Genomic DNA, 16,549 nt, shown 5'->3' with positions numbered 1-16,549 from the left:
TTGTTTCTGTTACTGTTTTATCTTTGTATGAGACAAGCACCATTATTATTACTTGTTTTAATAATAATAATATTTATTCGGTCATCAATGTAAAAATAACCAGGAATGAGAATAGGCTAAAGCCCAAACAGATTCTGCACTCACTCCATACAATACAAACAGTTGAGATAAAACCATATACAAGAAAAATACAAATAAACTATACATAACATGAAATATAGTGTTTTGTTAGAGCAGCCTTAAATATCGAAATTGTTTGTGAATCTTTTATGTCATTTGGTATTTGCTCACATAGTCTAGGAAAGGAAACAAATACAGAATTATGAAAAGTATTGCCTTTCGAATTATAACGTAAAAGCCTACCCGGACATCTTTCACTAGTTTTAATATACTCATTGAAAGAATGGGGACAGTAACCTTTCAACACCTTAATTCCTAATGAAAGTCTATGTAATTTAAACAATTCATCAATAGATAATAATAGTTTTGTGGATGAAATAAAGTTATATTATGTTACAGCGATGAAGAAAGTAAGCCTACAGTACACGACCTACCTATTTGAAATGGCAACCATGTTAGCTTGCAAGTTCTGTTGGCATTTATTCCTACCGTCATCCCAGCTCTGTGCTGTAGAATCAAAGAAGTAGCAGGATGTACCGTAACCTTTCCACCCCTACAGAGTCAACATCAACAATTAGTATAAAGAAATTTCGACAGGGCAATAACGGTATTATTTTCTGACAATAATCCAAAATCTGAATATAAGAAAAGCGTAAAACACTTACAAAGGGACAACCGGATGATGTAGGCGGAACCAGTGTAATTGGAAGAACCTGTTTTGGCTTTTTACACACATAACCGAAAAAGCTGTCGTCGCAGTGTTGGTCATTCCATTTTCCTGCATAATACTTGTGCCCAGTGTCAAATATACCAGTCTAGGTAAATTGAGAAGCATTAAAAGAAGCGGTGTATCTTCACATATATAACATGTATACAAATTATTTATGAGTATGGTATTAAAGTAGAACCCCTCCAGTTGGGCAACACTTTCACATGACATGAATGATTGGAAATACACAACAGCCAACCCTATTAAAGGGAAGGGGTTCCCTTTTTAGAGGTTCTGTATACTTATAATATATTTATGTAGTTTCCTTAAACATATATAAAACGTTCTCAGGGCACTGAGTTAGAACTTGAACATTTTATTGCATAAACAGACAAACAAGATAATAAACAAGAAGGCAGACATTAATTTAATAAATGAACGATAATTATTGACTTACTGAGGTATAGGCGAATACACAGTCTTCTGATGCTCCAGCCCAATTGTTAGGCTCATCGTGGTTCCAGTTGGTATACGTCACATCTGAGCCATCAGACCATTGGAAGCTCATCTGTGAAGTCTGGTCATTTAGACCAAGCCATACTCCAGGACTCTTCAAGATATCTTGAGAGAAAATATAGTAAAATAGAGTTGATACAGTATTTTGTTTGTATTTTGTTGCTATTTATAGTGTCCTTTTCTCATGTTCCACAATGCTGTTTCATGCCCATACGTCACCATCACATTAACAATAACATAACACAATTAACTTTGCAATAGGAAATTTTCGATTTGAGTAAATTGTGAGTGACCAGCCACCATCACCAGTGACCAGCTACCATCACCAGTGACCAGCCACCATCACCAGTGACCAGCCACCATCACCAGTGACCAGCCACTATCACCAGTGACAAGCTAGCATAAAATTCAACATCATAAAGAAAAATACTAACATCCATTCTCTGCGGATAATATAAGTGATTCAATGTAATCCTGGGCCTCCTGATCCAAAACCCACGCCAGTCTTCCTCCGTTATCCCTACAGAAGGTTTCCGCATCTTCCCATGTTTTAAGATCCATATGTACACTATACATTAATCCTAAAACACAAAATATACCACCAATTATCTTTTCTATATTGCAAAATACAATGACTATTTAGAATATGGAAAATCAATACATAATATCATCAGGGAGATGTAGGGAGATCTTCCTGGTATCATATGGATGATTTTAAGTAATTTAGATTCCTTTTTTGGCATAAATTACTTGGTTAAAGGTATTTATTATCGTCCTTAATCTTAACTGGACACTGAGAAAACATGGAGTAGGCCCCCAAATGATCCACGGCAGTGAGAAGTGCAGCACCTACCCAGATCAGTGCAACAGAAGACTACGCTGTTTTAAAAATAGAATTGATTGTATTTTTGCACATTTCAATTTATAAGTGTTACCTGCTTTAGTAACTATGATGAGGAATAGCAATGTAACAGTTAAGAAATAAGAAAAGATATTAAAAAATTAAATTTCAAATAAAATGATTAAAGCTTTTCCTTATTTCTATTCTTACCTTTTGCGTTCTTGGGTGTTCCTGGGATATTCTCACAAATGTAACCCTCGCCATTTGAACATGTAGTATCGTACCATTTGAACTTATTTTCTTCTGAAGATCTGAATTATGATAATAACAAAAATGAATAAAAAATGACAACAAATGTATGTTCAGAATAATAACTATAAATGCTATTAAGATTTTTTATAATACATAGATGGTGGAAATAAAAATATAAAATGTAGAAAAGTACAGACACTTACACTAACATAACACAATCCTCTCCTGGAAACTTGTAATTGTTAGGCTCATTTCCGTACCAGTTTGTATAGATCTGAAAGTCTGTACTATCGGGCGAGCCACCCATTACCCAAGTTCCTTCCTTTGCAATATCGTTTGATCCAAACCAATAAACATCAACCTCTGTGGATGAAATTTAAAAATAACAATGTTTACAATTGATAGAAATTAGTATAAAGTATAAAAGATTACTTGATATTTGTGGGCTTTTACAAGAAGCCAGAGAGAGAAAAATCATCTCCAATAGCCATTGTAGCTTGCCTCCCAATTCCAAGGGTTCAATACTGCCAAACATAACATACCATAGGGATCATATATGTTAGTGAGAAGTTGAGCAGCCGAGTCTTGCTCTGATTGGGTGGTAATGGTTGCCAGGCTGCCTCCTTGACTCTGACAATACAGCTCAGCATCTGCCCAAGTTCGTTCAACTTTGAATGCAGTGAACTTGCCTAAACAAATAAAAAATGAATGATATACAAAACCAACTAAATATTTCAGCAAATTTTACTTATTTTACCAATCTTACTTATATTAACAGATAATATCAAATTGTATTTAATGAATAATTTCTGTTATAATTCTCTGTATATACCTAGTTGGTAGGGTGATGTTCCTATTCCCTCACAGAGAATACGGAATTTGGCAGCACAGTTATTATCATTCCATTTCCAATTAAAGTTATACCTTGAGTTTAAAAAAAAACAAAAAAACATTTAGTTTGATATACTGTATTTTATCAAATTATGTACAAACACCTGTATTTGAGATGGGGCATCATTTAACTCCCTTTAGCCATTTTTCCCCCAAAAAATGTTTTTAGTCCAGTTTATACAATCAGGACAACGATTGACTTGTACCTAGTCATTGGACAGGAAATTAGTTGTATTTATCACTAATAAAAACAGCTTTTGAAAAGTGTACTACTAACGGTAAACAAGCGCAGTCTTCTCCGTCAGCTCCGTAGTTGTTCGGTTGACCTTCTTCCCAGTTTTTGTATACTAACTGACCGTCGCTGTTGGACTTTTTACCGGCGAACATGAATTGTCCTTCTACGTCAATATCATTAGCAGCTATCCAATAATGACTGTGCTGAGCTGAAAGCAAAACCAGAGAAAATTGTAATTTTTTTTTTTTTAGATTCTTTTTTTTTTTATTTCATTTAAACAAATTCCTGTGCTCAAGGAATACCAAGTACAAACACACACATGATCAAATTAAACAAGATACATATCAAACAAAGATACATTGCCCCAAGGCGACAACATATCTTTAAATAATAATAAACTATTTTAAAAATAAAACAAAGAATATATGTATAATAAACATTTTGTCACAAAACGTTCTACCACAATACTGCTTTTACAAGATTTCTTTATGGCGTTTGAACTCTGATTGAACTCTTGTTCGAATTTTCGTTCAGAGGATGATTATAATTTTATTATAAGCTATACTTATTTTACGTACAGTATTGGTAACTAGTAAAATAAAATACAAATATATAAAAAAATCTATACTTTATGTATTACAGTTTTGGAGTTCCTAATTTATTTTGTATTGTTTTTTTGTTGATGTTGTTGAATTGTTTATGTCTTTCGTGGGCTCATCTCATTTTTATTGTCATATAATACATTTTCAACATACATAAATGGCTTAATAATGGTCTTCCTTTAAACCTCTGTCTACATGAAGTCAAACAATACATTCCTATATAAATCCTATATCCTTACCTCCATTCACGGATGACAATATATGCATCATCTCAGACTGGCTGTGGACAGATGCTAAGTCAGCTTCCACCTCCTTACAGTTCAAACGTGCTTGGTCCCAGTCCGTCTGATCAATTTGCACACGGTAGCAACTATTTCCATAGCTTGTCCATCCTGAACTACATCTGCTTCCAGGTGCTATGACATCATCAACAAATTATTTATAAATTCTGTTAATGAACATGTGATATATAAAAAAATAATAAATAAAACAAAAAAGATATAATATGCTTACCAAGGGTTGGTGATGGAGTAGTATATATTTGTACATCTCCTGAAAAATAAATAAAGTATATTCTTTTTACATAGGCGAGACAGAGCGTTATTTAAAGCTCTGTCTACACTATCAAAGTGATATATGATGTCCATATATGGGCACATCACATTTTTTTCCCCATAAAGTTGGATAGTGTAGACAAGGCTTAAGAACTAGATTTTTAGAACATGACGGCCAAGCTCTACTTCAACTGAGGTATCTCAACATATTCACAGTGAGTTACCAGGACATTCAGGCCACTCAAACTGACTCTCCACAAGGATGAGAGTCATAAAGTGTTTTATGACCTAGTTCTGACATCATTGGCTAAGGTCTAAGTCTCTACTGTGGAAAACGGGTCATTCTGCAGATGGAACCTAAAGCTGTTGATTAATCAAAATAGCTTATTCCAAAATGAAATTTTGATATCCTTTTACTTTTAAACAAAACTTACCTAGCTTTTTACAAACATGTCCGAATGACGAGTCACATGATTCATCATACCATTGTCCGACAGAGGAAGTTGCTGCCGAGATGACCACACAGTGTTGACCACTGCCTGCATTATCTGGCTGACCTAAAGTGAAAGAATATATTGATTATTGGCCTTCTGCATTTTATTTATTTATTATTTATAGTGGGTGACCTCTTCAGTCTAAGACCATCTCCCAGAGAGCCCAGTTATAATCACTGACTGTGAGTGACAATGGCTGTGTGTAGAACTTTACTTGAGCCGATCGATCTACATGTACAGGAAGCGATCAACAGCATCACACACAAAACAGCATTTATTAAGATTTGGTTTAAACTGCACAGTTCAAATTTGCCTTTTGTACATTTGGAAGTTTTTCTTGCAAGCAGAAAATCACCATACCATTAAGACCATAGTTCATGTTCGACTTTATGGAGTTTTTTTAGTAACACATTTCCCTTATTACAAACTTGCATGTGGACACGTTATCATCTATATGTTGAAAAACTCTTACCTAATGCAAAGTTAAAAAATGCAACGGGTGAACCATCGGTCCATTCCCAGCCACCTTCATCATAGAGGTCATTCATACCAACCCATAACAATGGTGACTGTTCTTTGAAAACTAGACCTGTCAGAAAATAAATAATATATGATACATATGTGATGTGGGGTTTTGCATTTAATCTCTATTGCTGGTCAATTTATCTAAAATTAGCTATCAATGAAAAATATAGCTCTGTCTACACTATTAAACTTTATGTGACAAAAAAATGTGATATGAACATGATGTCATATCACTGCCATATTTGGGCATATCACTACCGTATCTGGGAACATCATACTTTTTTTTGTCAAATTAGTTTGATAGTTTAGACAGAGTTTTAATAAATTTGGTCCAATAGGTAATGGCAACCTAACAAACTAAACAATACAAAAATTGTATTTACCAGTTATAAATGCCGACTCATCTAAAGATGTAATACTAGCAAGATCCCCGCCATCTTCTTTACATTTAGCACGTGCATCGTTAAAAGTTGATGAAGAATCAGAATAAACTCTGAAACAATAATTAGACTTCGGATCTGATATCCAATCTGACCCACACTTCCCTGAAAATTAAATATACAAATTTTTAATTCAGTTACAGAAACCAGTTTTTTTGCTTGTACATAATAATATTATCATTCAAATGTTAAATTGTACAGTTCAGGTAGGTATATGAACAAATCTTGAAATAATTTTAATTGGAACCTAATACTATAGAAGAGAAATTTTCTTTTTTGTTGATCCAATAGATTAACAGTACTAAAAAGCAAAGCAAACTGAATGTGATCTATCAACAAAAAATTCTCTTCTATATCAACAAACTTCTCATATTCTTGTTATTTATTTACTTTTGTAAAGTTAAAAAAAATTACATTACAAACATTTCACCTTAAAAATTGAGTTTCCAAAATACTAATAATGAATAAAGATAAATCAAACTTACTATCAATACACTGAGGGACATCACAGTATCTTGCCTCAACATAACCCCGATCAAGGTGGAAGCACCAAGGAGAGGTGAATCGCTCTGGACGGGGGTTACGACAGAAATTCTCATCCAAGCCTGTATGTAAAATAAATGTTTAAGATTGACTCTCTTGTTGTCTTTTATAGCTGGATCGCTCACTATATTTAAACAACTCCTCAAATCACACCTTTTTAATTTTCACTTTTCATCATTAATCTTTTTTTTAAATTTTTACGCCCTGCATTTATGCTACAGCATATCAAATTGAACTTTATTATTATTATTAGTATATGTTTCTAATTATATTCACTTTACCTCTAACTGCCGTGGTGTGAAAATGACTAATGGTTGCCAGTTTATTACAAAATTTCTAAATATTTACATCCTTAGTTTCAAAGAGAATACATAATATATATACATAATAAAGTTCTGTCTACACTATCAAACTAGTTTGACAATAAAGAGTGAGATGTGCCCAAATATGGTAGTGATGTGCCCAAATATGGTAGTGATATGCCTAAATATGGTAGTGATATGACATCATCATGTCCATATATTGGCACATCACATTTTTTTGTCACATCAAGTTTGATAGTGTAGACAGAGCTTAAGACATGGATCTTAAAATGTTATAGAAATAATGAAATTACCTGAATTTGGATAGTCATCAACATTAATATAGTCATTAACGTATGGACTGTCCCAGCCCAAGCAGGTTTGGCCATCAGATGTGGTACGGGCAGGACCTCTATAGTGTTCACCGAAGCTTTCGTAGCATCCAACATCTCGACCTGAAATCAGTGTAAAAATCATTATATTATTTTTTCAAGAAATACTAATAATGTAATACCATAGTTTTGATAGTCTTCTCGGATAAGGACTGTAGGTCTGGTGTGCACATCTGGGTCATTTGCTCTTTAAAGAACCTAGTACCTGGTGTACTAATACACACACATACAGCTACTGATCATAACCAAAGAGGCTACCCAGTACAAATAAATAACCATACTAAATCAATGGCATAATAATAAATATTTATTTCAAATGGTCTATATATCAAAAATGGTGTTATTCAAACAGGCCATACCTTGAAAGTACAGTACATAATAACAATCAAAGCACATGAGTAACAGCTAAATTGGGGAAAATGTTTTTTTTTTTTTTTGGTTGTACAACTCATCTCATGTTTTAAATCTCAAAATCCTGATATATATAAATACAATTTTATCTGTGACAACCTCCCTACAAGGTAAACAAGTTTAGGTTTAGTAAAAATGTAGTAAAAATCTTAACCCTTTTAAGACATGGCCCGTAACCCATACGGGGTAAATTACTGTCATATGTACGGGTTGACTTTTTGGGGGTCACTGAATTGCACTTTTTGAGCTTTTGACCTAGGTCAAACAAAAAAATTGCAATTTTTCGGAAGGCCAAAACATTTCACACAACCATAAAACCAACAATTGCAGACAGTTACAGTCATAAAAATGTATTTTGCATTTTTCCTAAGCCTATTAAAAATACCTTATTTAGCCTCAGTCACTTGGGGTAGAAACCTTGCGTTTTCAAAGGGTTAAAAACAAATTTAAATAATAAAATAAGCATTACCATCACACATATCCACAGCACAGAAATTCCAATGAACATGACCATCTTGAGCGTGGTAGTAACACCATGGTTTAGGTAGACTTTGACCGGGGTTACGGCAATAGTTAGCCTCCAAGTCTAAAAAATAGTTTTTAACATAGATTTAAAAGTTAAAAATATCTTTTAAAACTCAGGTTATGATTCAAATCAGACAGACTATATCATGATATAAGATTATAATAAACGGTGTACACAAAATAGATTGTATGCACTTTAAAGAACCTTCGACATGAATGGATGTTACCACTTTTACACACACTCACAGCCACTGCTGGGGACAGATGAGGTGTACCTGAAATAGCAGAAATTAAAGGAGAAGCCTTTTCATGTTCTTGAAAAGTGTAACATGTAAAGGCCAGCTCAGACAGCGTCGTACGACGAGATATGTGAGAAAATTAAACATGTTTAATGTTCTCGCGACGACCTAAAAACTATGCTCGACGCTAACTCAAGACAACTCGTTTCGTTGGGATTCAACTCAGACAGCACCGACGAGTAACGACGTTTTGTCGGGCCTCGACGTTTGTCTACAGCGCCATGAGCAATGGTTGTTGGAATGGCACTACATGACAAAAAAGAATGATTGATTGAATTACCATATGTTGAATTTCGTTCATAGTAGATAGCTCCTCGCTGCCTTTCAAGAGTTTTATCATCTGTATTAATCTTATTAAGCTGACACATTGTATTCCTTTGGTTGAATGAACGACAGTAGAAACTTGTCTGATTGAGGCACAAGTAGGCGCAGTCTGTCCAAGATGCAATATTTTGAATCGTGACTGTATCTGCATTAATCAACTGTCGGTTTTTGATTGACGAAAACTCTTGTGAAGGATCTAGTTAAAAAAAAAATCATGTTTTGTCATGGACTTTTTTATTTTATTTATTGAGCAAGCATGACGAACATTACCTTATTTGGTATTCTACGCGGAGAGTACGCCCTCAATTTGTTACTGTACACGGTCTTAGCTAAGACTGTTTTATAGCAATGGTCTAAACAGGGGTGGCTTAGTAAGACTGTCTATCTGATAAAGCAGGCTTTAATCGGGGAGTTAAGATCATCTGTTAAGACTGTTTTATAGAAATCCACCCCAGTACTTTGATTATTACCTGGAAACATCTGCTCTGAAAATTCCCCCCAATAAGCACAGCTAGCACCCTCTTCAGTCGTGTGAGCTTTCCCTCTATACGACTGTCCATATGCCTCATAACAACCTGCTTCATCTATGAATAGGTACACATAATAGGATTAAGGCTATTTTGCATCACCAATGAACAAGTTCGGGAGAGAAGAGGGTGACCAAATACCAACCAAATTAGTCATAGTATCTTTAAAAAGAATTAACAGAAAATTGTCTTGAAAACTGGCATATCATATATATAAATAAAACAGTAAAAATACACAGAAAAATTGCACCAACACAGATAGCACTACAGCAACACAATTCTCTGATAAAAAGTGGCTAAAAGAAAAATTTCTTATAATAATTATTCAATATGGCAAGAGAAGCAATATGGAACAAGCAACATCTTTTTTTCTTTTTCCCAATTCAAAATATGTACTGTACATTAAAAAACTTTGTTTACATCAGCTTTAAAACCTTTTAATCATCTTTTTCATAGCGTTTGGTGTTACCTACAATCTCATTAAAAAAATTCTATTAAACAATCTGTAATGAGGATCACCCGTGCAAAATCACAAGCCATTTGTGATTTTAATAAAATTAGACACAAAAACTACACTAGACTTTTGCATACTTACTATCGCAATGTGGCACATTACAAGGTTTTTTATCCGTTTTCTGGTCAGAAGTTTTATAATAACACCATGGCTCATCTTCCCCAGTTGGATTTCGACAATAGTTTTCATACAAATCTGTCGAGAAGAACAGTTTTTAAAGTAATGTGAATGAACTCTGGTTCTCAGATACATGATTTTAACCAACACCGCTTTGAGTACTGAACTGTTTAATACCTGCATTTGGAAAGCTGCCCGAGTTTACAGGCTGGTCTGATACGTCCTTCCACATAGCACATGTTTCACCATCCTCGGTTGTAGAGCCTGATCCTCGATAATTCTGGCCATTTCCTTCGTAGCATCCAGTTTCTAGCATAGGACAATTTTAGGTGATATTGTTAGATTAACTATTTAAAAAAATTTTATTCATAGGAATCACCTTTATATCGGTGGCACACATTTAACAGTTAATGGTGCATCCAATTTACAGACAAAATTACAAATAACATAAGCCGCAAAGTTCTAATTAATACATAACATCAAAACAAAATGTAAACTATTTAATTAATTAAATATGTATGGAAATATATAATACTTAAACTGTACAATATATATAACTACAAAAAAAGTAAATAAAACAAAAACAGAACAACAAAAATACAGGATATTATTAAAAATAATAATAAAACTTACCCTATTCAATACAAATAATAAAAAAGCTCTCTACTAATAGGAGAACAATGCATTACATTCAACAACAAGCCTTAGCTACAATTCTAGGCCTACCAATTTCATTCATGAAGTGGTTATGAGGAGATGGGCAGCATTGTTTATAGAGAAAAGGAATAGTATGAATTGACAACTCCTCAAACAATTATAGTTTTTGATGATTTTTTTTACAAGACTTACTATTGCACTTAGGGAGATCACAGTAACCAAAATTGTAGAAAGCGTCTGTGTAACACCACGGTCGACGAGAACCACTTGGATTTCGACAATAGTTGGAGTCCAATCCTGAGAAAAAATAATTATATTTTCTAGATTATTGCAAACATGAAGCATTTTCAAAACAATCATTACAACAGGCCTATTACAAATGGGTGCACAAATTGAGCTTGATTTTATCTATATTTGTTCAAAAAGATATAGAATCATCAAGGGCGGTCTAAAGAGGACACATTATTTGCCAGAGCATTGATAAACTGTGTCTAAACTTTCAAACTAGTATAAAAAAAGTGTGATGTGCCCAAATATGGTAGTGAAATGCCCAAATATGGTAGTGAAATGCCCAAATATGGTAGTGATATGACATCATCATGTCCATATATGGGCACATTACATTTATTTGTCACATAAACTTTGATAATGTAGACAGAGCTTTATAGAATACATACCTGCATACGGATTATTAGCGGGATAATATGGAGATGAAGGGTCAAGACCATCCCAATTGTAACAAGTGCTTCCATCCTCAGTTTTTGATGCGATACCTCGATACGTCATCCCATCGCCCTCGTAACAATCAGCAGCACCAGAGCATGTTGGGATAGCACAAGTCTCTACAGCTACATTACCATTTGTGTTGGTGATCCAACACCACGGCGATGGACCTCCGTTTGGATTCCGGCAGTAATTTTCTTCCAATCCTTGGGAATAACGTTTCATCAAATACATTTTATATTACAAGACAATAAAAATGATATTTTGTGTACTAAAAGATTTTAAGGCCACAGATGAGCAGTAACGGACAGTAAGCAGAAAACAAACATAGAATCTGTTATATCTTATGATCATTTACACCAAACGCAGAGCGGACCCGGGGTTGAGCGGAAACCCGCTCAGGATACTGATTCTACATAGGATAAGCATGGTTATCCGCTTACCTTTACTGCTCGTCTGTGTCAATTAGCCTTTACTATTAATGTAAAGTATATTTCCCATTCAGTTTTTAATCTATTCTGATTTGATTACCTGCATCTGGGTATGATGTTGAGTCTATCGATTTTCCATCCCAACTTTCACATAATTTTCCAGATATTGTTATTTGTGCATTGCCACGATAATGACTTCCATCGTCGTCATAGCAGCCAATAGAAGCTGAGGATGTAAACAAGTTATATTATTTTTACCCCAATACCGAACTTTCTTAAAAATGAAAACTCCCAAAACCAGACTTTTCTTGAGGTCCAAAAGTTCTGGAAAACTAGACATACTAGGCCAGCCCAAATATGTATGGTATTGGGCGAGTTGATAGTACTATATTATAGTAATACTATTATATTCTATTTAATACAATGTTGGAGAAAGATAAGTTAATATATGGCTTATGCCTATTGCTTGCTCCAGGAAAGATTGTACTTAATGACATGTAAATTAATAAAAATTAATTAAAATAAAAAAGTGCCTTCCAAATTAATAGACAATGTTCATAAGGTTTGTTGCATGTTATTGGGGGTTGACGGGGAGACTGGTTTTTGGTTGATGTGGGAAATTGTAGGATTATTTGACAGGCGGGATACTCATAAACAATTGTTTCTCTTTTCTCTCTTTTAACAATTTTAATGACATGGAAGAGATTTCATTTCTTTCTTTATATGGATATTAGTTATTATTATTATTATTATTATTATTATTATTTATTGCCAAAAACCAGTTACAAACATACAAAAACACAGAAACTAAGGGAGTAGGCAGGAACCTAAAAGTGAACCTAATCACTATAACAAGAGTTCAGGTTCCGTACTCCCAAAGTAACAACAAAGATATATAATAAACTATCTATAAAACTTTATATTACAAATAGACGAATCAACATTACAAATAGACGAATCAACATTTTTAAATGTCTGTCTAAATCTGTCTGAAACTGTTTATTACTGCATTTTTTTTCAATTACCTATATTTATTCTGTTCTTATTTTTTAATGTATTATTAATTTATCACTCTTTATAATATTATTTATTATCATTTTATGAAATCTTAGGATAATAATTCTTACGAGGGTTTGTGGGCGGATGCGAAGTGACTTTTACAGCTTGTTTTTTACAGATCATGCCGCGTTGATATGTACATGGAATGTCATTCCACATTCCTTTCTGTACACTGTCGCCATTAATTTCAACGCAATCCTCGCCATTCACGTCGTTTGGTTCATCTTTTTTCCAATTAGTAAATTTTACCTAAATTATAACAAAAATCATTTAATAAAAAAAAATATAACAATACAGGCAACATGCCTTCTTTGATATTAGAGGGCTGATCCAGAATTTGGGAGTGTGTTGTTGATACCCCATTAAACAATACTGCACCTATGTGGTTATTTTGGCTGTATAAGGTTTGTGAAACTCTAGCTATTCTTTTTTTGATCCTAGAAATGATAGGTTTGTAAGTTGAATTCTGACAATAATATATTATAATCATTATTACAAGTTCATTCATTCATACCATAGTAGACTTATACCATTAAGACGTATCAAAGTAACTTACAAATACCATGGAATATTATGTTTACCATATGATAAACATACTATTCCATTTCTGTTAACATACTATTCCATTTATGGTAAACATACTTAATTTCATTTGTGTTAAACATACTATTTCATTTATGTTAAACATACTATTTCATTTATGGTAAACATACTATTCCATTTATGGTAAACATACTATTCCATTTATGGTAAACATACTATTCCATTTATGGTAAACATACTATTCCATTTATGGTAAACATACTATTCTATTTATGGTAAACATACTATTTCATTTATGGTAAACATACTATTCCATTTATGGTAAACATACTATTTCATTAATGGTAAACATACTATTTCATTTATGTTAAACATACTATTTCATTTATGGTTAACATACTATTTCATTTATGGCTAACATACTATTTCATTTATGGTCAACATACTATTCCATTGTAAAGTATATATTAAAATTAAAAACTATTTCCGGTTTTATTTAACTACATTTAGCTAAAATCTAGGGTATCATTCTTATGTTCACATTTAGATAGCTAATTAGTATACTTACAGGACTTCCATCAATCCACACAAAAGTTCCTTCTGTTGCTGTGTCAGTGAAACCGATGTAGAAACTCCCAGCACTTAATCGTACTAAAAATCAATAAAATTAAAATCATGCAATGGTCAACACACTCGACTAATCAAAGTCTAAAATGTCTAGTATTTTAATACTACAAAAGTAATTGCGATGTTTGGGACATTAAGAAAAATTGGGGAAATTAACATTTTTCAGGGTTTAGAAAAAACAAATCATTCTTTTTGGATTCCAGTACTGACACCTTGACCGATCAGTGTCCCCTTAATAGGGTTGTCCTCTAAAAAGAGGTTACTGTTAAAATATATATTTCCCCTCATTCGTGTTGTGTGATGTCAAATGGCCGACCGGTTAAAGGCAGGGGCAGTTATAATCTGTCTGCACTTTAAAGAACCCAGTTCATCATTCGAGACAAGTAGGGGGTTACCCTGGCGAACTGGTTCGCAAAATAGCCCCAGTATCAGGGGGATTACCACCTATCTGATAGGACAGTGATTAAATTACTCTTGGTAATCCTGGGCCAAATGTGCCTAAAGACATAAAATAAATAAATATGCCCGCTTGATGATAATGACTGCAGTATATCTCTCTGGTATGTGCCCGCAACAAATGTATGCATTTTACAAGAAGTAGACCTGCCAACAAATCTATTTTTATTATAATCATACGATCATATTACCTGATAGAAATGATTCTTCGTTTGCGTTAAGAATACTCGTCAACACGGAGTTCATGTCCTCGCATGCTTTCTTTGATTCGTTAAAGGTACGGTCATTAGTGTCGATGTTGTAACAATTGTTCTCATAGTAATCCCATCCAACATCACATCCTCCAATAACTAATTATTAAAAAATAGACTCACTTTAACAATGTTATACATTCTATAGACTCACTGAAGCAATGCAATATATTTTATCTTTGAAATTTAATTGTCTAAGAAATATTAATTTTGTAATTTAATAAAGTAAAGTTAAGTAAATTAAACATACAAAAGGTAAGGAAGCAATTTGAACATAACAAATCACTGAAATATGTTTGTCTATGTAGCCTGTCTAGCATTCAGCGCTGTTGTCCACCCCCCCCCCCCCCCCCCCCCAACGTTCAGAGGAGCTTATGCATCAGAAGAAATAAAAATACTGTACCATCTACTGGGTTGTACGGCTTCACAGCACTGCCTGCCGCCACCTTACATACATAGCTATAAGAATTGAAACAATCACCGTAGTCCCACTGGCCGCTTGGTGACACTGTAAAAAAGTGTACATTATTATAATGATAAATTATTTGACATTATAACACACCTGATTGTATTCTTGTAATTTGATTGGTTAATTATACATCATTTGCGTCATTTGGAACAGTGGCGAAATGGCTATGAGCGCTCACTGGCTAAACCTAGGGGCACTGGAGCTTATGGGCTTATCCTTGAGTATTGAAAACAGGCATTCAAATATGTCGAAAAAGGCTAAAAATGCCCAAGGCCTTCAGTGTTGCGGGGGGCCACTTAGGGTTCCTAAACCAGGGGCCTCAGGCTGCGTCTGCGTTACGCCACTGATTTGGAATTAGCCCTACTAAAATGATATCTAATGGTGATAATTACAACGTTAGTAGTACTAATTCTTACAAACAAAAATGGAGCCACAGTCCATCGTATTTGGTGTATTTTCAGGATACTGTCGTTTTGGCCAGTTCATGTAAGACGATCCTGTGTCACTAGTTCCATCAACCCACACACGTTCACCATCCTTTGCAGTATCTATCAAAGAGAACAACTTTAATAGCTAAAGCCATGTCTACACTATCAAACTTTATGTGACAACAAATTTTATGTGCCCATATATGGACATGATGATGTCATATCACTACCATACTTGGGCACATCACACTAGTTTGATAGTGTAGACAGAGCTTTAGAGAGACAAATTATTTTAATTTTTCTTTATTTATTACATTTTTATAGACAATTTGAGATAATAAAGTTAAATTTAAAAATTAATTAATAAACCCTGGAAATGTTTTTCAATTTGTATATAAACAAATAATTCCATTTTCAATAAATATCAAATAGTTTTAAGCTGGTGTCATTTCAGTTCTAATTTTGTCATCTTGTTATTTTTAATGTGAAGCTTATAGAGCCATACATTATGCAATCAATGGGACTCAATTTATTTTTATTTATTATTATTATTATAAATATACACTAGACCTCAATACAGTCTGTAGTGAGCAAATGAGTGGCCAATCGGTTTAAACACTGGAACCATAAATACATAGCCATAACATCGGCAAAAGGGTTTGAGGCTCACTCGCTCAATGGGTCTGGTGGTAGACCAAGTCTTTAGAGGTGTTTACCACCTGTTGGTCCCATCCTTCACTAATGTACATCTTAGTGAGAAGTTGAATAAATA

At 33.8% G+C, this 16,549-nt stretch overlaps 1 protein-coding gene across 1 annotated transcript; it reads right to left on the bottom strand.

Moving 5' to 3' along the window:
- Positions 1-199: 199 nt before the first annotated feature.
- Positions 200-16,509, bottom strand: LOC144843457 (uncharacterized). The gene is made up of 32 exons (XM_078700242.1): positions 16,494-16,509; positions 15,766-15,897; positions 15,284-15,388; positions 14,821-14,979; positions 14,115-14,197; positions 13,072-13,252; positions 12,045-12,170; positions 11,433-11,719; positions 11,261-11,294; positions 10,983-11,087; positions 10,311-10,442; positions 10,098-10,211; positions 9,446-9,559; positions 8,932-9,171; positions 8,297-8,413; positions 7,339-7,479; positions 6,665-6,784; positions 6,123-6,284; positions 5,687-5,803; positions 5,155-5,277; positions 4,680-4,718; positions 4,406-4,582; positions 3,607-3,772; positions 3,271-3,362; positions 2,981-3,127; positions 2,642-2,801; positions 2,397-2,497; positions 1,780-1,926; positions 1,287-1,450; positions 786-935; positions 555-673; positions 200-296 (listed from the first exon to the last, which is right to left on the bottom strand). The coding sequence occupies exons 1-32, from the start codon at positions 16,507-16,509 to the stop codon at positions 200-202; spliced, it is 4,167 nt and encodes a 1,388-aa protein (XP_078556368.1).
- Between the last annotated feature and the right edge of the window lie 40 nt (positions 16,510-16,549).

This window comes from Antedon bifida, chromosome 5 (genome assembly GCF_963402885.1).
Source record: "Antedon bifida chromosome 5, ecAntBifi1.1, whole genome shotgun sequence".
Taxonomy (NCBI): Eukaryota; Metazoa; Echinodermata; class Crinoidea; order Comatulida; family Antedonidae; genus Antedon; species Antedon bifida.
This window is presented reverse-complemented; position numbering and strand designations above follow the sequence as displayed.